We start from the raw sequence: 24,833 nt of genomic DNA, 5'->3' as shown, positions 1-24,833 counted from the left end.
GACTAGTATGAGGTGACCAGAAGAGAGAAGGTATAATATCCCTTCAGGTGCATGTAAATTTGAGCTCCAGACGAGCCACCAACCATTGTAAGCTTATGCCATGGACGATAGCTTCACGAAACCTCAAGAGAATGCCTCGATTTTGTTGGACGTTCCCAGTTGTTGTTCCCAGCAAGATGCCTATCTGTTGCGAGTTTGTTTGTTTGTTTGAGTAAATGCAAATTTATCGATGAGCGGTTGCAGTTGAGAGGTTATGCCATGAGGCACAACAGGCATAAACAACGTGAAAGTTGGAAACAAGAACGTCACAACCTTCCATATTTGGAAAAGAGATTCGTTGTTATGTACAGTTGACATTCTAACAGCAAAGCAGAACCAAGGGAAAGGATATAATAAGTAGATACAGAGAAGAAAAACGGCATTCGTCGGCCAATGCCATCGTTATGAATACGCCGCACTCTCCAACCCAGCCTTACTAACTCTCCTCATCGGCTGCAATGTCGTCTCGTTCACTGGAGCCCTTCTCGCATGCCTATACTGCCCAGCGGCATTCCTCACCTCTATCTCCTGGCCTACATTCCCAACCGACTCGTCCATGGGTTGCACGGGGCCCTCTGTCCCGACTGCTGAGAATGACTGGGATTGCGAAAAAATGGGTGGTAAACTTTCGCGGATATGGCCTCCACGTCGACCACCAACAGCAACATTGTAATTGGCGTTGTGACTATGCCCGGCGCCTGGCCCATGGCCTTGAGAATGAGAGTTGCTTTCATCTGTTGCAGACGATGGCTGAACCCCGACACTTTTCCCGCCAAGCTCTTCCTCCTCAAATGTCATCAGCTCACTGACGAATCCAATGTTGGGGGAGATGCCCTTGCGCCGTTCAAGGACAAATGCGTAGGCCTTGGATAGTGTCCAGTGATTAGCGTGAATGAGATAAGCCATAACAGCTGTGACAGAACGACTCTTGCCCGCTTTGCAATGGACATAGGTGGCTGCAGAGTGTAGACGAGCATCATCTTTTGCGCAACGTTAGACCACTGGCAGCATCATTAAGTGAACGCACCAAGAATTTCGCATACTTCGCGAACCCCCCTTGCTATATTTTCCTCCTCGACTGTGTCTCGCATTGGGATCTTATGGTATTTGAAGATGGTGCGGAGATGAAGGCCGTGGTCATCGTCACACTCAGCTGCAATATTGAGAATTCGTCGTACTCCAAAGGATTGGAGCTCAGCAACATGTTCAGGCTGTGTAAGCTCTGGGCCAAGGAATAAGAATCCAGGGAGGATGGTGCTGATAGCAAATTCAGGTACTGGCTCTTCTGTTGTAGGCGGTTCGTCAGGCCGAGCCGTCGCAGGTGGGTCTCGACCAAAGTTGAAACCATTAGGGCCACCTCTAGGAGTGCCTGGTGTATGCGGTGGTGTATAATACGCCGTGGGGAATTCGCCTCCGCCAGAAATAGGAGAAGAGAGTGTCCAAGGAGTAGAGGGTGAAGGCAAAGTCGCGCCATAAGAGGGTGAAGGAGGAGCAAGCGCAATATTTAACGTATTTGCTTTGAGAGGGACAGTGCGGACGGAAAGCTTGAGTCGTTCTGCCGACTTGGTGTCAAGTTTACGTAGATTAGGCGCAGATGGTCGGCGTGGTGGAGGCGGGGGTCGCCGAAAACCTGATTGTGATGGTGGTGGTGAAGGAGACGAATCGATGAGGTTTGGTGTTTGTGACGATATGATGGACGACATGAGCGGGAGTGGTGAGCGTGGAGGCGCTGGTAGCGTTGCAGCTAGAGAGGCCGCAAGTGATGCGTTAATCTCCATTGACGAACGAGTGTCGATTTCTGGCAGCGTTTTTGACCGGACAGCAGCGACGGTGTCCAGCTGGAACAACCCACTCGCTTGTTGCTCAGAGTCATTTCCGGATACTATCAACGACTCTAGTGCATGCCCCGCCTTCGATATACCACCCTGCAAAAAGTCGACGACACCATACGGTGTAAGGGGAGTGAGGATGGGTAACAGCGACTTGTCTTCTTCTTCACCATAAACCACAACATCTCCATCCCATGGTCCATTCGGTCCAAGAAGTTGGTCCCAGTCGCGCTTGCCTTGCTCAGAAGTAACATATTGGCGCAAAGCTTCCAAAGATTGGAATGGGTTCTTCTTGGAGCGTTTAAGGATGAGGGATGGAATGACGAGGTTGATGCTGTGTCGAATGTGGAAGGCCTTGTGCGCAGCTTGTGGCCGTGTGTCTATGAGGAGCGGACGACGGGAGTGGCGGAGGCGTTCAATGAGGGATGCCGGGCCAACGGGTCTGGGTTCGCGAGACAAAGAACCTATAAAGCGTGCACTCGGTGGCCCATCTGGGGTAAAATATGCCGATAGACTCGACGCTGGACTGCCAAAGGAAGGGTCCCAAGGCGAGGAATCACCCAATTGAACTTTGGGTAAAGAGCCTGAAGAACGGATCGGACGAAGTCGAAGATTCTGTTGGACATTTTTCCTGAGTTCTTCCAGACGCTCTAATGACCGGGTTATGTCTCCGTCATCATCGTCCAGTAAAGGATCAGGCGAGTCGAGCAGACCATTGTCGTTGTCCGCCGCGAGGTCTAATCCTTCATCGTCAAGGTCAACAGGCGTAGCTGACTCCAGCTCTATGGTTGACGCCTTGGATGACGGGGCCGCTTGAAGCGTCAAGTTTGGCGGACGTCCTCGCTTCGCAGTGGCCATCGAGCCACAGAGTAAAGAGTAGATCAATCACAGCACATCAAATTCTGTTTCAAAGCGGCTGGTTACAACTCCTCGAGCTCCTCAATGTCAACAAGCTCGACTCAGTTTCTGTTTCATCTTGAACCTACATAGCGTTGACCGTTCGCCTATGTTCGACTACTTCACCTCTCCTGTAACGCCTTCATCCGTCGGGTCACACTTATATTTTCTCCCCTCGCTCCGTTGGAGGACACAATGCCGTGTCTACGTACTGTCTTCGTCTTCTTGCTGACAACATGCGACTCTGAGGAGTATATATACCCGGAATATTCGGTCAAGTCAACCACAAATGGCATCCCAATCTGCTTCGATTGCCTTGGGGCCCTACTCTGAAAGTTATCTGAAAACTTTCTACCGTGCTCAATTTCGTACCACCCCCAAACTTCCTCCTCCCAACACCAATCTCTCTGGACATGTAGCAATCATTACTGGGGCGAGTGGCGGCCTCGGTCTTCATGCTGCCCGTCACCTTTTGGGTTTGGGCCTTTCTCACCTCATAATGGCGGTTCGTTCGCGGGACAAAGGCCATATAGCAAAGGTCTTGCTTCAAGCAGAGTTTCCTCATGCCCGAATCGATGTCTGGAGCGGTCTCGAGATGACTGATTATGGCGCGATCGAAACATTCACCAAACGTGTCAATCAAGACCTACCTCGCGTGGATATGGTTGTGCTCAACGCTGGTGTAGCAGGTATGAAGTTCAGGGTTGGATCCACTGGCCACGAAGAAATGGTGCAGGTAAACAACCAGCCAACATTTTCGCGATGACATGAATATTTTAATTAATACGTCTTAGGTCAACTTCCTCTCCACCGTGCTACTCTTGATCCTTCTTCTCCCCGTCCTGAGTGCCAAATCGAAGGCCTCCGCCACTGGAAAAGCAACACACATCACCATGCTTGGCTCCGCACTATCATATATCGCCGAGATCCCGAAAAATATGGATGCATTCATCTTGGCCTCCCTTGACACACCAAAATCGTTCAACCAATCGCGCTACTCGTTATCAAAATTTCTCCTCACACTTCTCTTTGTCCGCATTTCCCAGTTCATCTCTCCGGATCGGGACGGGATTGTGCTGAACTTGATTGAACCAGGCTATTGCAAGGGCACCGAGTTGTCTCGTGACGCTCGTGGTGGGATAAAGTTGCTTGTCAAGGCCTTCGAAGGCATGTTTGGGCGTAAACCAGAGGACGGTGCATGGATGCACGTCTGGGCTGCCGCTATCACTGGTAGTGAGACCCATGGCTGCTACCTCCAAGACTGGGAAATCAGGCCGTAAGATTTTCCGTCACGTTTGCACTCAACTTACCCAATTTCCAGCTTTCCCAAAGTCATCCACCAAAAGGCCGGGAAGGACTTCACTGACTTGTTATGGACACAAACGATGAAGGAGCTCAATTTTGCGCGCGTTCAGGACATCTTGGAACAATTCCAAACTCGCTGACCACTAGCTGCTTGGCTTTTGATACTTGGCGCCCAACCGCCACCACCACATCCTCACGCCCAACTCGTCCTTCTTCTCTTTCCCTTCCACTAATACATTCCCATTACCTTCCGTACTCTCTTCGCCATATGCAACAAATCTGCCCTTTCCTAATGTCAATTTGATGGAGCCTTCCAGAAAATAGTTTTGAACTGGTGAATAGACGTGCTTTGGCTTTTCACCTCTGATCATCGAGTTAACGTTCTTCACTACAATTTCCGTCTGGAAATGCGCTGCACGGGCCATTTTGGGTCCACCAGTTGCCGCAACATCGCCAAGTGCGAAGATGCGAGAATGGGAATCGTCGTCGAGAGTTGAGGAGGAAATTTGCAAGCTTGGATGGACAATGATGTGACCTGTTTCCTTGGAAATTGCATTTGGAGCCATGTCTTGCAGGAAGGCCGAGTTGGGCTTTTGTCCGGTACATGGGATCTTCATCGTTGTCAATAACTTGGGTGCTGAAATTTTGATCAAACTCACCACCAGATCGAAAGTCTCTTCGCCGTCGTCTGTCGTCAATGTGGTGGTTCCAGTAATTCGTGGCCGCTGTCCTAACACCACCTCGACTCCCAACTCCTTCAAAACCTTCTCCGCATGCTGTCCCAAACGCGGGCCAAAGGAAGACAACAATGTCCCCTTGGACTGATATATCCTGACGAGCTTTTTCTCTGGGAAGAAGGTTCGAATGTCTGCTGCAAGCTCCACACCAACTGCTCCCCCACCGATAATAGCTATGCGATCAGTTGCAGGGGATTCGACCTTAATCTGGAATGCCGACAGCTCTGCTTCGTTATGGACATTCCCCGGTGCAGACTGCGTGCAGCCAGTTGCGATTACGAGTAATTCCCATGGAATTACCGCCTCCCGGCCTTGATCGTTCAACACCACCAATACTTTCCCTGCGCTCACATTTCTTGCCTCTCCAAAGACCAGCTCAACTGACCCAGCGGCCATCGTCACCCCCTTCATCGATCCGTCATATGGAATGAATGGCGCCCATCTGTCCAGCCCTGGGGCGACCCCAAAGCGCGGCAAAACCCATTGGAAGTGAAACTTGCTGTTCTTCTCTACCAAGATCACGCGGAATCCGCTAGGCAGTGTTTCCGCGAGACGCTGTGCGACTTGCATGCCAGCAAAGGAGGCGCCCAACACTACAATATTTTTGCTTTTCGGGTCACTATAGGGTTGAGGTTCTGTCATATCATCTCTTGGAGTTGAGTAGGGATTGTACGTCAGGCGGTGGACGAATGCAAGGATACGTCGCCCAACCGCGGTCAAAATGAGCGGGAAGCCAAACGTAAGGATTTTACCGAAGAAGCGGAGCGTGTCGGTAGGCATGTTGAAGGAAACATACCTTATCTGATAATATATAAGGCTTGATTAGATGAGGCTGCTTAGTCTACAAGTGCGTGGCTCGGCAAGGCGGCCCACGCGTGAATGGATACAGATTCTAGTTAACACACAGATGGAGTGACACCCGGCCATACTGGCACTGGACTGGCAACTCTACTTTCTCGTCGACTGCCCATCCTACTATCATCATAGTCACTACCTTCGGCCTTGAGCTCACTGTGACCCATCTTCTCTAGCTTTTCGTCAAACATCCGATGCCGATATCCGCTCACGATGCGCTCGAGTAATTCGGACGTCGAGACGCCCGGTGTTCGCCTTGTTGGGAGAAATTTGCCTGTGATGGGTTGAGGACACGGAGGAGACAAAAGGAGGGCTGCAAGAAACCTTGCTTCTTGCAGAACGCATAGACATCGTCATGCCCGACAGCTGCGTAAGGGACCTCGTCATGTGCAACATAATCAATCTGGTGTTTGTCGATGAATGCTTGGTCAATGATCCATGGCGCATCAGGGACTACTTGGTCTACCCAACGGCAGTGTCTAACGGCCTCTAAACTGTTGTGCTTTGATGAGTAAGGGGGGGAAGTGGAAAGGTAGATGGCGCACCGCTCAGCATGCGTCATGATACCGCGCGCCTTATGTTCCCGAACTTGTTCATCCGAGTTCACACCGACGAGGAGATATACGGAGGGAAAGGAGAGTTTAGCTTGACGAAGTTGGAGGGCGTGCCCGAAATGGAATAGGTCATAGACACCTAGAAACATGGTGCTTAAGCAGACAATAGATAAGATATCCCGCGCCAACACACCGTCCGCATAAATCCTCGCTGGCCTATCGAGTGGCGGTGGGTTGGTTTTGTAGACCCTTCCATCGTCTCCGTTAATGGCTTTCTGTACGTAGTCTCTGATATCTTCAGGGGTCAAGGCAGCTGGATCGAAGGCAGCAGTCGAGACTGGAGCTGGCGCTGGCTCGGATAACGTCGAGGCGGCTAATTTCATTTCTTCTTCGTCATCTGTAGTTGCTGGCTCCACAGTTTCATTTCCCTCGAAAGTTGATGTTGACGTCGTATGGTGGTGCTCCCTCAGATGCGGCCTTGTCGTCGAAGTTGCAGTCGCACTCGACTCAACATCCCCATCGTAGGTAGGTGAATCGACCCCATCCGAGTCAGATATGATGCTTTGGGCGAGTTGGTGTCTCTTTGCTGTCGCATTGCTGTTGTTCAATGCTCGTTTCCTTGTTGGCGGGTGGTGGGGTCCGTCCGACTCGGACAGCGGATCGTTGTCCTCTTCAGAGGCATCATACGCAGGCGACTGCGAGTCAATTTCCATCGCTCTTTGAGAGCGTTTGCTGTGCAACGTCGACACTAGTTTGGACATCCAGATTCCAAGTAAAGTTCAAAATCTCGTGATTATCCAAATTTGGACAAGAAGATCACATTCATTTTTTCGAGCACATAATTCGGCTCACGCGCTGCTCACAAAGTTGTCGTCGAGTAGAGGATATACCTAAGACTACTATCTTGGATGAATTTCGGATTGAGAAATCCAATCAAGACGAAATCGCATCTTCTCACACCTATCACGTGCCTTCGCAGATCTTGCTTTCAAGAAAACAACCATGGACCGCGTATGTTGGCCCCATCTCAGATTTTTCAGTGCTCAGTCCAAGTCAGGGACGTGGTGGGCCGCCAAGAGGAGCTCCGAGAGGGGGTATGCGTGGTGGGCCAAGAGGTGGGGGACCGTCGTCGTCGATGGAGAAACCCAAACGCGAAGCCATCCTCGACTTGTCCAAATACGTCAATGAGAGAATCCGAGTCAAATTTACTGGTGGTCGCGAGGGTGCGTTTCATTTTTTGTTACTGTGGCTGTTGACACCTCCCTCGACAGTAAATGGTGTCCTCAAAGGATACGACCAGTTATTGAATCTTGTCCTTGATGATGTTGTGGAGCAAATGCAAGGTGTGTGTGTGATCGGCCGCTCGTTTCTTTACTGTCTGAACACAATCTAAGAACCAGACCTTCATACGCGACAACTTGGACTGGTCGTCCTCCGTGGCCCCACAATCACCCTTGTCAGTCCTGTTGATGGCTCGGAGGAGATCGCAAACCCATTCCTTGCCCCCGAATAGAAAGCAGCGCTGAGAGAGAGAGATAACAGCAGTCATGTTTTTGTATCTATTTTTCGAATCTTTTTCTGAATTGTACCTATTTTATAACCTCCCCAACCACCCAACGGCCCGTTTGCTCGATCAGCGATACCCACCATTGCCGGAGGGGCGGGCCAGCTCACTAACGCAAATGAGCCATCGGAAAACAGCAGAGCATGTAGCACTCACTCGAACGCCGATTGCACACATCCTTTGATTTGCCTATAATTGACGACGAGACAGCTTTGTTCGTCTCGTGCGGTGAGCATCAATTTTTCATCCGTGCCCACATCGAGCTTGTACTCTGATCAGTAAGAGCCTAATACGAATGTTCAGCTTCACAAACCTTGTTTAAACATGCTAGGACATGCCCCAAGTTGACATTTGGGTTGCCGGATTCATCGACCTGGTGGAAGACATGGTCGCGGAACAACTTGACGATATAGCGATCTCCAGTCTCGGACCATCGGTCGTCGCGCGCGAATCTAGTGCAGTTCAGCATTCAGTATCAAAGGCGTCTCAAAAACGAACTCAGGTCGCTCATTGATGAAGCCCAGTTTACAGAGAAGCCGAACGAGTCTGGCATTTTCCAGTTCCGTCATCAGCTCATTTTCTAGGACGTCCGTGGCTCTGGAGGGACGATATGAGTCATATAATGATGAAGGTTGGTTCAAATGTTACGTCAGAGCGTCAGCCATCTCATCGGCAACTCTTGTGCTGATGATGTCCATAACCTGGTTGATATTCTGGGCAATTGTCAGTGTCAAGAGGCTAGTAGACATAAACCACAAGCCTTGTGGGGGGCCCCCTTATTGATCAAGAACAATGCGACAGCTTTGACCTCCGGGCTATAGACTCTTCCCATCATTTCAATAGTCTTCTGGAAATTGCCTCCGCTCCATCCTAGAACCTGTCCCGAACACAAAGCAAAAATCAATCGCCCAAACATCGTCAAATCTTCCTGTTGTAGAGAATGCATGTCTTGCTGAGCGATAGGATGAGAATGCGAGTGGGTATGTGGCTGAGAGGAATCGTGGAGAAGGACATCGACAATACCGCAAGAGCTAACCCTCAAACGATGCTTTCCAGTGACGAGAATTTTGCTGGCGTCGATCATACGTAGAGCCTGGCCGGCATCATGAACATACTTGATTGCGGTCGCAAGTTGCACAATGTACGACCACAGTGTTCGCTCGGGAAGGGAAAGGTTTGTAGGCGGTTGATATCGTCCATGATGAGCGTGGGAAGAGCCAGGTTTGAGATGTGTTTCGAGGAGTGTTCTAGCTTTTGGATAATACGCATACGCGACAACCAAAGAGCTGTCCCCAAAAGCATGAGTGGTGAACGCTTCTTGGACAGCGACAATCCCTGGGTGACGAAGTTTGCTCCATGTTTCGATTGCCGTGAACGCGCTTTGGTTGGTCATACGAAAATCTTATCAGAGTTCAGCAGCAGGTGTGATTTTCCAAGCACGGCGCACTCTCGATTCGGCGCAGACAGTATGTAGCTCCGTCTTTAGAATTGACTGCTCGATAAACCGTCGAGTTCCAGTTTCCAAACTTGCGCCGATCCAGTGAGAGGTTATCGAGTGGGATGATGGAGTGATAACCCTGCATCTCTTCTGGAAGCCCGAGACCTGGGCAAATAAGAATCAAGTCATAATTTACATGTGGAAGGGACGAACCAGGTGTCGCGGCCATATGTAAGTCTTCACTGCGCGTCTGAAGGAGCGTCCGAAGTTCATGAGAAGGAGAGAGGAAATGCGTATCCGTGGAGTTGGCAAGGAATGATGGTGGAACTGGTGTTGAATATAGATGGTAGTTCAACTGGGGAAGGTACGTTCATTGAAAATACCAGTCATATAAAACACTGACCGGTTGACGGATGAATACTGGACCAACTGGCATCGTCATGTTCATGTAATAGTCCTCTTGTCCAGGGGGGTATGAGTCGTACGCGTTTGGATCATGGTAGTATCCGTTAGATGTCTATCGTAAGCACGGTGTGAAACTTGAAATAAGAACGAGCTGAAGTGATTACCTCGTCAACTTGAGGCGGATAGTCCGTGTAGTCGTCAAATGTCATTTCGGATGGATAAGGGCTGTAAATTCGTCAGTCGATGGCAGTTCAGCAAAAAAACGGAAACGAACGATTGAGGAGGTGGACTTGAGGCTGGTGCTGGACTTTGCGTGTGTAAGCGAGTCGGAAATTTGGGCACAAAGACAGGGGCATTAATTGCATTGGCAGCGAGGGTTGGCGGGGGAGTTGAGATCACAGGCGGAGATGCTGATGTTGTTATCGCGGGTGAGGTCACCCTGGGACTGGAATTGGTAAGACGGGTGTTTGGGGAAGGAAATTCAACACAAACATGGATAAAGCGTCTGGCGCCTGGATTGTCGAATGGGTAAGAATAGAGAGAGGAAGCACAAGGAAGACGCGCCGGTGGGTGGTAATAGGCACAACCTTTGTCCTGGAACTTGCAAGACCCATATATCATAATATTTCGACATTGCCGCTGCACAGAATCTTGACTTCATAAGTTGTCGTGAGGTGAGCTCAATTAGAGAGTTACCCTTCTGACTCGCTACTTTGGAAGATGGAGGGAGAGAACTTTGTTCAGCAACTGCCTCAGGCCGAACGATCTTGATAGCGGCTGATTGGGGCCTTGGAAAAAAGGCCATGAAGGAAGTTAACGCGCGCGAGCGGCCCTTGCTCAGCCGGCAAGTTGCTCGGCGTGGAGGTCGTGAGGTGTGTGATGTTCCGTGACAGCTACATAATCAGAAAAGGAGCACGCTTCGAATGTCTATGATATACTTACGGTGTTACAATCATGCTTTAGATGATAGATCTATTTCGCACCCCCATCGCTGCAGTTCTCTCGAAGCTCTGCTGTTTCTCGCCACTTGCCACCTTTCGAGGCGACCATCCAAATCAACAACCCGACTAGTGTGAGTAAACCGGCCCAAATAGTATATTGCCATCCATCGCCTACCGATTCCTGCCAAGTCTTTCATAAAAGATCGGTTTGGTTTGGTCGAGCGTACCTGGAGCGGAACTGCTACTTCTGTGGCCACGAATGCACTGATTCCGCGGAAGCAGCTGTTGGCAGCGACCACAGTCGATGAGCGACCATTATTTGCATCCACTATGTAGGCAAGGGTACTCGTATATGCCCATATGCCAAAAAACCCACACAAAAACAGGAAAACACAGATCGCGGCGACATGGATGTGCTTTGAAGTCACCCAACCAAATGCCAGAGCGCTCGGCGGTAGGCAAATTAAGCCGATTGTCGTGCTCTGTAAACGCATCTCTGGCTGGCCAACACCCCCGTTATTTGTTTTGAGTCGAGCGAGAATGGTATCAGAGTACCGACCGCCAACTAGGGAACCAGCCAACGAGCCGATTCCAAAAGACAACAGGATAAAGCCTGTCTGTAGGGCGTTGTATCCATACGAGCTTTCGAGAGCACGAGATGCACTATAAACCACAACGAAGTTGAAAGCAAACATCAATCCTAGACTTTGAGTAAGAGGGCAGTTTCAAAAGGTCGCGCTGGACTAACCAGAGGCGAGCAAAATCACCAGATTATTTGGTCTTCGCATCACGATCCATAGCGGCTGAATCGGGTTGACGTCGCGGAAGGTGAGTTTGATCATCGGAAGAGTAGCGCTAGCCTCTGCGACTGTCAGCTGTTGATTCTCTAGGTCCGCCTCCTTTCCAACTGGAGTGGTGGTGGTGGTGATTGGCTCACTGGCAGATATCCCGGATTTCTCGCAAGCATTGGCGATTCGCGCCTTCAACACACTTTGGTACGTCAAGCTGCGTTCCTTTCGGAACGTGTCTCGGAAAAACAAGAGGATGCAAATGCAACTTGTTCCGGAGACAATTGCGAGAAACCAAAAGGGTGCACGCCAGTTGAACCGTGTTGTGAGAGCCCCACCCATTATCGGTGCGAGAGATGGCTGAGGACATAAGTCAAACCACAAAAAAGTATTACGATGAGACGCACCCCAGCTAAAGGAGCAAGATAATATGCACCTGACGCAGCGCGTGAGTTTTTTTTAGTCACGGTATTTTTATTACTGCTGCACACCGAGCTATGTTTGGATTCCAGGATAAATTTCAGATTAGGGGAAAAGATCATACCTTGGTCCCTCGTTCCACCGGATCAAAAATATCAGCAAGAGTTGCCGCGCCTGGCCTTGATGAGAAATATAGGTTGCAAAGACTACTGTAAACTGACCGATAGACATGACTGCACTTGATCTAGAAGAGATGGTCAGCGTTATTCAGAGTTGTCTGTCTCATACCCAACAGCCTGGACCACTCTAAAGACAATCACACTGTCCAGAGTTCACAAACAAACAGAGAATAAAGCAAGTGAAGACTCACAGAGTAATTGTCTTGCTCAGTGCGACAGCGATCGAACCCCCGGTAAATATTGCGATAGAGGTTACGTAGACAACCTTGCGGCCCTTTATTTCACTCAATGCTGTCCAGAGCAGCGGACAAAATCCTGGTTTGTTTTGGTGATGAGACAAAGATGACATAACTTGGCCGCACCTTGAATCGCAATAAACAAACTGATAGAGAGACTGATCTGTGAGGCCGTCGCAGGCAAATCCTGCTCCATGTTTTCGATGGCGGCTAGTGTGCTCAGGGTCGGTAATTGAATCAGTATTAAGCCAATACCTACGGTTCTGAATGTTGGTGGCAAGGCCGGCAATCATCGAGGCAGACGCGATGAGCCACAAAACGACGCTCTAAAACGACAATGAGTATATGTTCATTGGGAGGGAGTCGTTCTCTCTTCACCTTGCGAATGCTTGTCCATACTCGGGGATCGTCGGTGACTGGCATGTGTTCTATGTCCGCAACGCGCAGAGACTCCGCCCTCGCATTGGAGCCCACGTCTTTGAATCGGGCCTCGGACATGCAGAGGGTTCAAGTTGGAACTGACAAGAGAATGCGTAGTCCACTTTTAAAGAGCTGGGAAATCCGAAAGCGCCGATTGCGTGCGGAAACCCGGTACGCAGTGGCCGGCCGGGTTATGGATGGGCCCATTATGTATGTGTCGCCAAAAGAAACCGACATAGAGCAATGGAAATCAAAGATTAGCTGTGGGAGTTGGGAGTTATTTCAGGTCTTTTCAGGTTATTTCGTGGAAGTCAACCACCAATCCACATACAACTTGCAGGTAGCGCGCACGACTTGTTCATGTCGAGTTTCATCGGCCGAGAAGGTTGTTAAACACCAGTGAGGTCCCTGTTTTGATGCTTCGGATACTGTGTCCGATTGCACTGGCTGAGTTGTTGGTTCAGTTTGCCGAGCCATCAAAAAGCTTCGGATTATGATACCAAGGGCGCAGACTCGGAAGAGTTTGTCTATTGTGCCCTGGATACGCCTGCTTGGGAAGCTAGTGGTAGAAATGTACGTCGGACCCTACTAGTTTCATGTTTGAAGGTGTCCGATACAAGTCAAGTTACTTACTTAGAAGAGTGAGATCATCAACGTGACCAATTCGCAGCCAGCTTAACTTGAGCGCTCGCCATGGCTTCCTACCCACCAACTGACCTTCCAGAGGTGGTATCACAACGACGCCTTCCCAGTCGACAGCGTTTCTTCGGCGACCTTTCTCAATGCTTATTCGACTTTGTCATCCAACTATTACCCACAGAGAGCGAAGTACAAGTCAAGGAGGATGTTCGACGATTACTGGAACGCCTTATAAGGACGATAGAACCAAGCAGTCGCTTACTATCTTTCGGGAGCACTGCGAATGGGTTCAGCCTACGAAACTCAGGTTCGTCCCTGTCACTTGTTTCGCCAGTCTCAAGTCTAGCTGATTTACAGACATGGACTTGTGCTGCTTGATCGACTCGGATGAGCGACTCTCCGCGTCTGATCTGGTCACTATGCTTGGTGACCTTCTTGAGCGTGGTGTGTACCAAGACAGGCTTCTCATGCCCCATCCTAAATTGTTCAGAAACTAAATTCCACGTCAAACCGCTACCCCATGCCCGTATTCCAATCGTCAAACTCTCTCTCGACCCTTCGCCAGGGCTTCCTCTCGGTATTGCTTGCGATATCGGCTTCGAAAATCGACTGGCCTTGGAAAACACACGGCTCCTCATGTGCTATGCTATGATTGACCCAACCCGTGTTCGGACTTTGGTCCTTTTCCGTCCGTCTTTTTACCTCTGTTTTGCCCTAGTTCATTTTCATCTACAGTCAAAGTCTGGAGTAAGCGGAGGAAAATAAACTCCCCTTACAAGGGAACCTTGTCGTCATATGGATATGTCCTCCTCGTCATCTACTTCCTCGTTCACGTCAAAAACCCTCCGGTGCTCCCCAATTTACAGCAGATGCCACCGCTACGCCCCATATCCAAGGAAGACACCCATGTTGCTGGCTACAACACGTGGTTTTTTGACGACGTTGAACTCCTCCGCACACGTTGGCATTCTGAAAACAATGACAGCGTCGCTGAATTGTAAGCACCAGCTTCTATTGAATCCTGCACAAGAGTGATGTGCCTCAAAAATAGATTGGTTGATTTCTTCCGTTACTTTGCGCGAGATTTCAGCTACAACACCGGTGTTGCCTCAATACGGGCGGGCTTCCTGAAAAAGGCTTCCAAAGGGTGGCAAAATGATGTTCGTCGTCGTTTAAGGGCACCTTACAAAAACAACTTACCCTTAATAGTTATCTTCGCGGTTCCACGACTCTCGTGAACGAAATCGGCTTTGTATTGAGGTTCGTGTGGAGATGATGCCTTATTGCACTTGATTCAAACTTGCCCAGGATCCTTTCGAGCTCGACTTTAACGTTGGACGGTGCGTTAGCAAAGATGGTATCTATACCGTAAGCCGTTCTGTTACTATTAGATGTGCTTCTGATATGTGTTAAAGATTCGTGGAGAGTTTATGAGGGCCTCCCGCATTCTAGCTAATCGGCCAGAACGGGCTGTGATTGCCCTCGCTGAATTATGCGCGGAACGTGCGGATGAAGATCTCGTGACCGCACCGAACTACGGGGTCTCACGACCTCCACCTCAAACTCCTTATACGGTTGGTAGTGGAAGTGCTAGACCAAAAGCCTCAGTCACACCAACAATCTCAGCCCCAACACCAACAACACCAAATACGTTTGATGTCAACAAGACAGGACTTCCAGCTCTGCCTACGTCTGCCCATATGGCGGCGAAACGAAGCAAGTGGACAAGCCCCCCTCCTCCCGATGCATCAGAGGATGCGCGGGAACAATTCGAAACTAATCTTGGTCAAGGACTTGAACTTGCCACCAGTTCTACTGGTGCGGCCAGGCAGCGAGACCGCGAATCTTGGTCGTCAGAGATTCATAGCGAATCAGCATCAGAGGGCACAAGCGAGGTCTTTACTGACACTGATACAAGTGTTAGTGACGCTGGCAGTGATGTCGTTTCTGTTCGCTCGTACACCGAAGGGGTTGCCGTCGGAGAAACGGGAGGACACAGTGCATGGCGTCGTCCTTCTTGGCACGTGACAAGACCCCCAATCCTTGGAGTTGAAGTTTCCCCCCTTCCAGGACTTCCTGGACGTCTCACAGGTGCCCGTGGCCGGAATCAACGAGACAGGGAGAGAACGGCAGCTGCCGTTGCCGTGATCCCGACCTGGACGATGGATCCAAGTCCTTCGAGTTCACGTCGCTCGTCATCCGGGCCCCCTCCCCCAAGAAGTGTTATCTGGAGCTCACCTTCCATTTCGACTACCCCAGTCACATCTTTCCCTCCTTTACCCCCTTCTCCAGATTCGCCACATTCCCGACATTCCCCCATTGGACCACCACCGCCACAACACTATTCTCGCTTTGACAATCAACACACTGTATTTTATCAAACTTCGCCCCATTCTAGTCCGCGGCCTAATGCATACCCCTCGACAAATGGTTCTCCGTCTTCGTGTTATCCGAACACAAGTCACTCACCGTCGTCGCGCGTTCCTCAATACCCCACATTCCTTGCCAGTAACGGGGCATCTATACCACATGACGTTTTTCCAACAAACCATCCACCATTGAGTGTAACGCCTGGTCCGCCCAGAACTTCACCGACGAATCCTCCGTCACCATCCTGGACACGTGTTGTGTCACAACACGTGCAAACACATTCGCGGTCTTCCTCATCTGTTACCAATGCGCCGACACCGAAACCTCACGCACAATCTGTATTTTCTGAGCAACAACAATCAACACGTGTACATGTACCATCATCAAGCTCGCCGCTGCAGTCCGAAACCACGATCTATGCGCCGGCTCCTACTCATACCCCATCCCCTCCGGCTCTATCAAGTAGATTTGGCCACGATCCTCATAGAGCAGCACGTGACCCACTTCCTGACATTGCATCGACTAGTCCTACGAGCTCCCCGACCCCGTCACTATCAACGGGTTATGAGACTTCCGTTTCGATGTCTCCCTCGCCTTCGCCGCCTTTAGTCGCCGAAACCGCTGCATCAACTCCCAAATCACCGGAACCTGACTCAGCAACATTCAACCTCTCTGACCACGCTCCCTGACCCCCCCACCGTTTCTGCCCAGTGGGTATGGTATATATTTGATTGATCGCACTTCGCAATGTCGTCTTCGCTGTCCTCCTGCACCTCGCGCAATATGCATATATATCATCATCTTCAGGCATTCATTATCTTACAAAGCATTACCTAGTCTACCCTTAGACATTACCGCTGCTTGCTAGACACAACAACAAGTCTGATTTACTGCGGCATGCCTGCCTCGCTGTCAGAATAAGCCGAGCTTGAACCCAGCTCAGTATATCGAGCAACCCAGAGGCGTTGGGATGGGGGGATGACCTTATCATCAACTCCATGTGGCATTCCACCATGCAAAATACCAACTCTCTTCATGGCAAGCAGCTAAAAAAAGAGTCTGAATATGCCAGGGGAACACATACTAACAAAACCTACATTGTGGGCAGCATTAGAATGGTCGTAAACGCCACCGAAAAACGCTGTTGTGGCATCCTTTCCGATATATTTCGCAACGATTGGGGCACCGCCGGGATGTTCTTCGATGAACGTGGACACGTCATGGATAAGGCCCGAAATGAGAATCAAAGGACGCTCCGCAGATAGCTTTTGGTCTGACAAACGTTCAATCGCCACCAAGGGAAGAGAGGATGCAACTTTGACTGACATGTCTCCCAGTCCACGACAGGTAGGTCGTGACCATCGCGTGGCCATACGAGTTGGTCTTGTTGCTCGCGCAAACGTTTTAATTGAATCGTGAGTTCGCCTTTGCGAATTTCATTGTCAGAAAAAGTCTGAAACATTGGTCAGGTACAGAGCTTGGGCCACTATAGAAAAAAAAACCTTGAGATGCGAAGCTAATCGCAGCTGCTTGCACACCCAGATAAACCACTAAAAGGATGTTCAGCTCGAAGAACATGTATTGGAACTTGAGGCACCTTAGTGGGGTCATACTGATACCATCGAATGGCGTTCCGGTAATCCATGGGGAACTGGTGGTGAAAGTTGTGGTATCCTTCGCCAATCGTCGCAAATGCAGTTATCAAGTGATTTCGCGGTGTATGCTTGTCGTCGTAAGGCGAGTCCCCAAGCCAGTGGGCTAGAGAATTCACACAAAATGTCGAGTGGTGTACGAATGTCAGGCGCAGAATAGCAGCATAGACATAGCCGCCTCGTAAATCACCCCACGCGAGCCAGGGAATGACGGTTGGAACCACAAAGCCCATCGTGAGAAGGAGCAAGAAATAGTATCTGTGTTGCCAGCGAACTATCGGGTCCTTGGAAAGATCGCTGACGTCTGCTGTTCCAGGACGAAGTCTGGGTTTCACAATGAGCCAGCCAATGTGGCTGTATAAAAAGCCCTGGGTGGCGTCGTAAGGATCGAGTTTTGTGTCGGTGAACCTAAAATGTTTAATATTCCGTCGAGAGGTTCAAGGCAGTTTTTGCTCACCTGTGGTGGGCACGGTGTCCTCTGGACCACCACTTAATGGACCCTTGGACCGCTCCGACACCGCCGAGCGCAAGAACAACCTTGAGGAATGGGGTAGCATTATAGCATCGATGCGCCCATAGACGATGGTAGCCCGCCGTAATTCCTGTCAAAATCTATGAGTTTTAGCGAATAGAGGCTGGGGGAAAAGCAGACCCAATCCCGTGTAAAAGTAATAGAACACAGAAAAAAGGGCTGTCTCCCATCGCAATGGGGTGTACCAGGCCCCAATTAAACCGATTGTTGGTACAGTCGTGAGGAGGATAAGATGGAACCAATAGATTTCTCCAATTAAATCGCGCCAGGTAGTAATCGGTGGGCGAAGCTTTGTGTTTTTGATCTTGTGGGCGACATAACTCTCGACTTCTGGTTCGAGCAGGCCAGGTAAACCCGTTTTCGGCGAAACGGAAGACATTGGTGAGTGGGTGGATTCCAAGTCGTCCACACGTCAGTATTTAAATCGTCGCATTTTTTCGTTGGGGATGAGCTTGTTGGGGTATATTTCCGGTTGATCCTATTCCGGGCGGCCGAGAACTGCGGTCTAGACATTTGCACATGATTGATTTTCTGTTTTGCGCACAGTCTCATGCAAGTCTCATGCCGTCGACTTGTTGGCTCCGGCCAATGGCGGTCATGACCACACATTCTCTTCAATTTCACGAGACATCAACTCAGAGTAAGTACTTAGCTCTCGTTGGCTGAGAGTCCTGGCCAGAGTTATAATTGGCCCGGTCCAGGCTGGTGTCGTTGAAGTTGGCACAAATTGGGACAGTGGTCCAGAACAAAGCCATATTCAAAACACGCGTGTGTCACAACAACAGTGTGTGTATTCCGAGCTTCAGATAATTGCGTAAGCTACGATTCTACTAAGATAAGATCAAACCTGAGATAAGATAAGGTGGAACAGGAACCTTTGCTGTAGAGGTACTCTTTTAGTTTCTTCAGTGCCTTGTAGCGGTGAGAAAGCTGATTTTTTTGGTCGGCAGGCATTTCAGCGTAACTTGAAAAACCATTAGCCTCATTCGAACAAGTTCAAAACTCAATGAAAAACGCACGTCAGGCTGGCTCCATTTGGTTGAAAGACAGCATCCCAACCAAAGACCCCCGGCCCACGTGCAGCAACAATCGAGCCATCTGTACGGCCTTCAAACAGTATAGGCTCTGAATCTATGGCATAATAAGCAGCCACGATCGGAGGATTACAGAAGACATATGTTGACCGGGTCCATCTGAGTAGGCAAATGTACAAAGAGCCCAGGCCGCGCGAGTGGGGAAGCCATCAAGCATCCTATTCAACCCTTCGTGTCCAAGATCGGCCAGAAAATACTTGATATAAGGCCCAGGGAGCCCATTCATAGCTTCGAAGCAGAGTGCCGTGTCTTCAGTAATACATGGGCCACCGAGCTACTAGCAAACATGATTAAGTAAAGTTCAAGTTGGGAGAAAGCAATTGACAAGCTCAGCTGCGCGTCGACATTTGGCAATAGCGACTTCCTGGGTAGTTCCTTGGATTTCCGGTACTGGCATATAGCATTAGAGGTCCCTAGAATGGCGAAGGCGATGACTTGCTATCGAGAGCGCGCGATTCGATCACAATCGGGCTACTGTCTTGAGACAAGATGGCCTTGACCTCTTTTAGTTTGTTCGCATTTCCTGTCACAAATACTGCAGGCGCTTGAATATAGAGTCGGGTTACTGTGCCACTGGCAGTGGACTGACTAACTCAAAGTTGGTGCCATGATGAATGCGGATGAGTCAGAAACTTGACTGATCGAATCACTGATATCGGATTTCGCACGCTTGCTTTAAAACTCCTCTTCAACTTGAACGGCCAGCTCGAAACTATATCATCCATTCAATTAGGTCTCAGTGAATAGGCTCCTTGGCTTACAGCCTTGGTAGGCACCGGAAAATCGGGACTTCCGATTTGCGTCGAATTTGAACGGCCCGCCCTATCAACAGCTTTACAGCCTCAGCACATGTGATGTCAAGAACTGTGAAGTTGAATGAACAGATTTCCGCGTTCAATGATCAATACCGCTATGAACCACATCTACTAGGGTTCGAGACAGACCGCTACTGGTGTGCTCGACAGGTAGGACAACGAATAACTACGCACTGGGCTGAAGAATCGCATCACGCGCACTGCAATTATTGTTGTCGGCGCGCGCGAATTCAGATTCTACTAGTATGAAACCTGAAGAAAATGTTAAAACGGAAGCTCGGCGTCCATTTTCCACCATGCATAGCGGCAAGCCCTAACAGGTCGACCAACGCTATGTAGTGCCTTTGACTTTGACTTTCCAATTCGAAGTTTTTTACCAACTTGGGAGGTTGGCGGTGTTGCCCAGTCACGATCACACGATCTTCGATCAGCAGTGACACCCACGAAGAACTTTCTCGTCCACACACACCGCCACAACTCCTGTGTGTATAAAAGCCTGCGACAAAGGCTCTGACTTGTCCACACCATGCCATCCTTCTTGAGCGCTTTCTTCTTTGGTCACCGTCGCAGCCGCTCTGCAGATACTCGGCGTCTTTCTCGAGAACCTCCTCCGTCTTACAATGACTCTCTGGCTGTCCCTGACGCCTCTCTCAAGCGTTCAACATCCAGTCGAGAAAGCAAATACGATAATCCACAATGTTTGTTTGCCATGCGCACCTATTTCTCTTGTGGTCTGACGCGTTAAAAGGGTTAAGACAACCAATGCGGCAGAGCACATTGGAGGATGCGCTCGAGCTTCTTGTCAAGTATGATACTGTTATCCTTGTGGATGACTCCGGCTCGATGCAACTGTCCTCTTCTCATGGCAAAACTCGTTGGCAAGAGGTAGCAAAAAGAGTCATTACAGTGGCACGCCTCAAATAATTCTCTCCTAGGCTGGAGATGCTCTTGCGCAGCTCGCCACCACCGCTGCACAGTATGATGCGGACGGCATTGACATCCATTTCCTAAATCATGTTCATATGCAGAACAGCTCGCAACATTTGAGGGTCTGTTTTATTTATTGCTGGTCTCTTAGTAACAATTGTCTCCAGACTGCAGAGGCGGTCAGACGGGTATTCAACGAAGTTTCGCCCCGTGGACCCACCCCCACCGGAGATCGCCTTGATCAACTGCTAAAGCCATATATATCGATGCTCGAAGAAGCCAAAATCGACGCTGATGGCACGCCACGAAACCGCCAAACAAATGAGAAAATTAAACGGGTCAACTTCATTGTCATAACGGATGGGCAGCCCAGTACGTTTCTTCGAGCACTTCGTTCCTTTCATTGATTTGGCGCACTAAGCCGACGAGCCTTCGGAGGTCATTGTGCATGCAGCAAAGCGTTTTGGCGCCATTCGTAATATCTGTCCAATTCAGGTCGGCATCCAATTCGTGCAAATCGGAGACGACCCCAACGCGACAGCGGCACTCAGTCGGTTAGATGACGACCTCGCGCAGGAGAACGGGATTCCTGTAGGTCACATGCTCTGAAGCTCCTTTCAGCGTACACTGAGTTTTGGATTAGGATATCGTTGACACAACACCCTATACGAAACTGCATCCAATCACAGCAGATGGTATCATAAAGTGTCTGATTGGAGGAATTAACCGTAGAGTGGACAAACAACGTGCGCATCGATAACACATTATCTTACTTGTTTAGAGCCTTGTATTTTTTAGCATGGAATTCAACTGCGGTAAGCACTGAGCAAATGCCCAAATGGATCGGAGAACATCTTTCTCGGTTGGCCTAACAAAATGCCCAATTTAGAGCCAGAATCGACATCACGAGCCTGAAAAACCATGAGCGGTACCCGTATCTCAAAACCCGCTTACCAAAGTGAGAAGCTGTTTGACTTTTCGTCGTTCTTCCTTGCCCTTTGACCGCTTGGCGCATCTCCCGTCACGGCTGCATAGTCGAACAACAACCTCGACACACCGGGCTCGAGTGCGACCACAAGGGTATGGGTCGTCCAGGTGAGATTCTGGATATTGTACAGTGTAAAATTGTACGCCTCTATGTTTGGCTGGTTGTAGGCAAAGTGGTTTTCCGCGGCGCGGCCGTCAAGGGAGATCGAAGTGTTGTAGATGTCGCCGTAGTCTATGGCCACGCAGAGTGTTATTCCCGTGCCTTGAACACAAGTTAGGCGAGATGCATGAATGGTCGGGTGCAAAAGTGGTACTTACCGTTGAAAGGAATTGTGAGACTGCAGTGGTCAGAAGTCGAGCATTGGGTATCTTGTGAGATAGTATCACTTCAAGGACAAAACATCGCAGGAGAACACACACAAGACCTGCATAGAAGTTGGGAAATGTGTCGAAGAAGAAGAACCTCTTGCACTCACGCAGTCCCACCAAAGCATTTTTTCTCGTCAACAGCTACAGCCAGTCCATTCGACCCTTCTCGCGAATACTTGAGCCACTTGGTGTTGTATCCTATCCCAGCGCTCGAGTTGTAAGTGATGCTTGGGTCTTGGTCGTCGATGTAGTACACAGCCAACGCGCACTGAATAGAGGCGAGCAGGGGAAGGACGCTCCCAAAACGCATCAGACAGACTGCAAGTGAAGGGAGAAGGCTCGCTTAGCCAACGCCGCCCGAACTTGATTCTCCTCTTCCACCTTCAACTGTCTTTTCTGGGTTGCTGGATGTTGTTGTTGACTTGGCACTGACAGCAAACGACCGCGAATGCGATACAGTAGGTTGGCTAGTCTCGCTCGCAATCCTTTCTTCTGACCCGTGAAGACAGTCGTTCACTAGGTTGACCTAGTGGCTGAATCGAATAGGGCTCCCAGTCAGTGGGTAACGACACATCCCCTGCCTCCATTCCATCAACCTGCAAGTATGCCGCGAGTGATCATCGCACCATCTTCAAGCGTGCTCGAATGAGGAAACAGATCGGTGCAGATGTGGTGCGCGGTCACATGCTGGCCCACGTCAGGTTGGGGTAACTCGTCAATTACTCCAAAATTACCGTGAATCCACGTAGTCTGCGTCATCAGCTCCATCTAGTACAATTCCAACCGCATAAATACTGCCTGCTCGATTTCAAGCAACATCAAACAGTACAATGCCTCTTTTCTCCAACAACAACAACAACAACCCAAACAAGGCAAGGCCTCATCCGACAACGTCGAGACCGCTGTTAACCCTGTGCATAGCTCGAGAAGCGCGCTGGCGCTGGTGAACTCACAAGTTCAGACTATGCGACCACAGGAACTGGCCACCACACGACTGGCCACCACACGACTCGAATGGCTGGCATGAACGATGACCCATACCTTGGCCGCGATACGGCTGGAATGGGCCAAACAGACATGATGGTATATCTTACATAATGCTTCCTCGCTGCGTTTACTCAATCATCTTAGCCTGGTGGCGGAAGACATCATCAGGGTTATGCAGCTGCTGAGCCTGCTTACGGCGCAGCGGGTGGCCAACATATACCTCCAACACATGCGGTAAATGCTGGTACCGGCACAGGCTCCGGTGGCGGATCAATGACCGGCAAGATTGAACACGCTGTCGGCTCCATCGTGGGTAGCAAATCGCTGAAAGCCAAGGGTCTCCAGAAAGAGGAGTACGTTGTTGTAACCCACCAGTACAATTTTGACTGACATTTTTTGGGAAAAGGGAAGCTCGTGCCCTCAAAGTGCAGTCTTCTGAGCTCGCTGAAGCCGAGCGTCTCGAACGGGAGGCCCAAATGCGACGAGACCGGGCAGTTGCCCATGGCGCACATCCCGAAAACCGGCACCTTGGTGGAAACGGTGGGCCCGGAATGTATGATTAAGTAAACTGAAGGCTCCTGGACTCGAGACTATTAATAATGTAATACCAACCTTTGACGATGTCGATTTAATTGGCCGACTCGGACAAACATGAGGTTTTCTTCCGCGCGGTCGTCGCCTGGCCACCACGTTTTGCGCCTCGAGTTGTCCATGCATGCTGTTGCTCGCCAAAAGTTGTGCCCTCGTTCTTTGGCGTCTTAGCACTCGAAGCTATCTTGAGCAACAGATAAACCCAGTCTGCTGTACTCTCTAGATCTCAGAGTCATGATGTCAAGAGCCAAGATCATATCATGATAATGTAAGTGCGACTACTCGAGGATAAAATCCCGAGTTTGATTTCCGCCCACGATGATAGGGCAGACTCAACTTCAAACTGGAAGTTGGCAATGATTCGGGGGGGAAGGAGTATTAGTGTACTTATGACCGCAACGAATCAGAGCACTTACAAGCCCGCATTGTTCTCGTAGCATCTCGGCCCTTGTTGCCAAACAAAGAAACATCGGACATGACTGCGTGTGACACTTGTCGTATAAAAGGAAGACGGTCAGTCAGTGGCACCGCATCTCCACATCACCACCCACTCAAACCCGTCGGCCGCTGCTATAAAGGCGACCGCGACACAACCATCTTGTCTCTTCCGTCCCCCATCCATTTCGTAATATGCCTTCCCGAACAACCAGTGGCTCAAGCTCGTCCAAGGGCAAACTCCGCCGCCGCGCTGCTGTAGCTTCGCGACCCGCGTTTCCCGAAGACCTTGACACCGATGCCGATGAGAATAATTCGTCCTTTGGCCCAGTCCATTTGGACGAACCCAGAGCTTACACTTTCAAAGTAAGTGCGCCCGTCCTTTGTTCAAGAATCACAAATGACATTCTCATCTGATGCTTTCTCCTAGCCTAATGAGCGTGTTTGGATTAGAAATCACGACAAGTGGATCGCGGGCCGCATCTTCCCGAGCTCAGTCCCTAAGATTCGCTCCTCTGATGTAAGCATTGGTTTGCTTGCCAGACTGGAACCTGAGGCGATGCAGAACCTCGTCTACTGGGACGTCAAATACAGCGATAGCTACGGACACAAGCTCAGGAGATGTTTCGCTCCTTTGCTTGGTGACCTGAAGCCAGACAACGCCCGCGTTCGCCGATTATTGCGCGAGGCTCATTGGATTTAGTCAGCGGTTAGCAGTCTCCACGCACAGCTTGCTGGACTATCTATAGCCCAACGCCATATTCATCAGGAAAGATGGCCTGTTGATTTAGAGTCGTACATCAACGGAAGGGAGGATCTTCCTCGGGA

At 50.0% G+C, this 24,833-nt stretch overlaps 11 protein-coding genes across 11 annotated transcripts; 5 read left to right on the top strand and 6 right to left on the bottom strand.

Moving 5' to 3' along the window:
- Nucleotides 1-441: 441 nt before the first annotated feature.
- On the bottom strand, nt 442-2,726 carry MIND_00943800 (uncharacterized protein; the record flags this gene model as incomplete). The annotated part of the gene is made up of 2 exons (XM_037366056.1): nt 442-1,019; nt 1,067-2,726. The coding sequence occupies 2 exons, from the start codon at nt 2,724-2,726 to the stop codon at nt 442-444; spliced, it is 2,238 nt and encodes a 745-aa protein (XP_037217468.1).
- A 328-nt stretch (nt 2,727-3,054) lies between these two features.
- MIND_00943700 (NAD(P)-binding domain protein) lies at nt 3,055-4,210 on the top strand (the record flags this gene model as incomplete). The annotated part of the gene is made up of 3 exons (XM_037366055.1): nt 3,055-3,501; nt 3,560-4,041; nt 4,087-4,210. The coding sequence occupies 3 exons, from the start codon at nt 3,055-3,057 to the stop codon at nt 4,208-4,210; spliced, it is 1,053 nt and encodes a 350-aa protein (XP_037217467.1).
- Nucleotides 4,211-4,213: 3 nt separating this feature from the next.
- MIND_00943600 (Cholinephosphate cytidylyltransferase) lies at nt 4,214-6,980 on the bottom strand (the record flags this gene model as incomplete). Its single annotated transcript, XM_037366054.1, has 6 exons — nt 6,410-6,980; nt 6,208-6,355; nt 5,987-6,156; nt 5,713-5,936; nt 4,730-5,608; nt 4,214-4,681 (listed from the first exon to the last, which is right to left on the bottom strand). The coding sequence occupies exons 1-6, from the start codon at nt 6,975-6,977 to the stop codon at nt 4,214-4,216; spliced, it is 2,457 nt and encodes an 818-aa protein (XP_037217466.1). The 5' UTR covers nt 6,978-6,980.
- Nucleotides 6,981-7,218: 238 nt separating this feature from the next.
- Nucleotides 7,219-7,729, top strand: MIND_00943500 (Sm domain-containing protein; the record flags this gene model as incomplete). Its single annotated transcript, XM_037366053.1, has 4 exons — nt 7,219-7,227; nt 7,274-7,439; nt 7,488-7,559; nt 7,611-7,729. 4 exons carry the CDS (start codon nt 7,219-7,221, stop codon nt 7,727-7,729), a joined length of 366 nt encoding a protein of 121 aa, XP_037217465.1.
- A 120-nt stretch (nt 7,730-7,849) lies between these two features.
- MIND_00943400 (PAN2-PAN3 deadenylation complex subunit PAN3) lies at nt 7,850-12,685 on the bottom strand (the record flags this gene model as incomplete). Its single annotated transcript, XM_037366052.1, has 27 exons — nt 7,850-7,889; nt 7,937-8,043; nt 8,094-8,232; nt 8,279-8,377; nt 8,429-8,518; nt 8,572-9,181; nt 9,228-9,383; nt 9,432-9,573; nt 9,622-9,735; nt 9,788-9,848; nt 9,898-10,068; nt 10,116-10,217; nt 10,280-10,400; nt 10,607-10,745; nt 10,792-10,892; nt 10,941-11,264; nt 11,313-11,500; nt 11,556-11,712; nt 11,760-11,788; nt 11,834-11,847; nt 11,897-11,946; nt 11,994-12,016; nt 12,061-12,093; nt 12,143-12,266; nt 12,314-12,397; nt 12,447-12,513; nt 12,566-12,685. The coding sequence occupies 27 exons, from the start codon at nt 12,683-12,685 to the stop codon at nt 7,850-7,852; spliced, it is 3,405 nt and encodes a 1,134-aa protein (XP_037217464.1).
- Nucleotides 12,686-13,291: 606 nt separating this feature from the next.
- Nucleotides 13,292-16,305, top strand: MIND_00943300 (uncharacterized protein; the record flags this gene model as incomplete). The annotated part of the gene is made up of 8 exons (XM_037366051.1): nt 13,292-13,553; nt 13,604-13,690; nt 13,737-13,934; nt 13,982-14,243; nt 14,298-14,406; nt 14,456-14,506; nt 14,555-14,614; nt 14,662-16,305. The coding sequence occupies exons 1-8, from the start codon at nt 13,301-13,303 to the stop codon at nt 16,303-16,305; spliced, it is 2,664 nt and encodes an 887-aa protein (XP_037217463.1). The 5' UTR covers nt 13,292-13,300.
- A 198-nt stretch (nt 16,306-16,503) lies between these two features.
- MIND_00943200 (Delta-9 fatty acid desaturase protein) lies at nt 16,504-18,179 on the bottom strand (the record flags this gene model as incomplete). The annotated part of the gene is made up of 7 exons (XM_037366050.1): nt 16,504-16,662; nt 16,714-16,889; nt 16,943-17,069; nt 17,119-17,166; nt 17,214-17,676; nt 17,726-17,870; nt 17,921-18,179. The coding sequence occupies 7 exons, from the start codon at nt 18,177-18,179 to the stop codon at nt 16,504-16,506; spliced, it is 1,377 nt and encodes a 458-aa protein (XP_037217462.1).
- A 440-nt stretch (nt 18,180-18,619) lies between these two features.
- On the bottom strand, nt 18,620-19,521 carry MIND_00943100 (Inosine triphosphate pyrophosphatase; the record flags this gene model as incomplete). The annotated part of the gene is made up of 7 exons (XM_037366049.1): nt 19,488-19,521; nt 19,334-19,429; nt 19,220-19,284; nt 18,985-19,168; nt 18,820-18,931; nt 18,676-18,764; nt 18,620-18,627 (listed from the first exon to the last, which is right to left on the bottom strand). Exons 1-7 carry the CDS (start codon nt 19,501-19,503, stop codon nt 18,620-18,622), a joined length of 570 nt encoding a protein of 189 aa, XP_037217461.1. The 5' UTR covers nt 19,504-19,521.
- A 714-nt stretch (nt 19,522-20,235) lies between these two features.
- On the top strand, nt 20,236-21,508 carry MIND_00943000 (uncharacterized protein; the record flags this gene model as incomplete). The annotated part of the gene is made up of 7 exons (XM_037366048.1): nt 20,236-20,407; nt 20,458-20,594; nt 20,645-20,758; nt 20,804-21,008; nt 21,058-21,227; nt 21,280-21,382; nt 21,435-21,508. The coding sequence occupies 7 exons, from the start codon at nt 20,236-20,238 to the stop codon at nt 21,506-21,508; spliced, it is 975 nt and encodes a 324-aa protein (XP_037217460.1).
- Nucleotides 21,505-22,054, bottom strand: MIND_00942900 (uncharacterized protein; the record flags this gene model as incomplete). The annotated part of the gene is made up of 4 exons (XM_037366047.1): nt 21,505-21,547; nt 21,591-21,885; nt 21,942-21,961; nt 22,011-22,054. 4 exons carry the CDS (start codon nt 22,052-22,054, stop codon nt 21,505-21,507), a joined length of 402 nt encoding a protein of 133 aa, XP_037217459.1.
- A 2,146-nt stretch (nt 22,055-24,200) lies between these two features.
- On the top strand, nt 24,201-24,791 carry MIND_00942800 (uncharacterized protein; the record flags this gene model as incomplete). The annotated part of the gene is made up of 4 exons (XM_037366046.1): nt 24,201-24,371; nt 24,436-24,525; nt 24,571-24,707; nt 24,755-24,791. 4 exons carry the CDS (start codon nt 24,201-24,203, stop codon nt 24,789-24,791), a joined length of 435 nt encoding a protein of 144 aa, XP_037217458.1.
- Between the last annotated feature and the right edge of the window lie 42 nt (nt 24,792-24,833).

Source organism: Mycena indigotica (genome assembly GCF_014461135.1).
Source record: "Mycena indigotica strain 171206Taipei chromosome Unknown Mind.scaff0008, whole genome shotgun sequence".
Taxonomy (NCBI): Eukaryota; Fungi; Basidiomycota; class Agaricomycetes; order Agaricales; family Mycenaceae; genus Mycena; species Mycena indigotica.
Note: the sequence above shows the minus strand (reverse complement) of the source record. Positions and strands in the feature narration are given on the sequence as shown.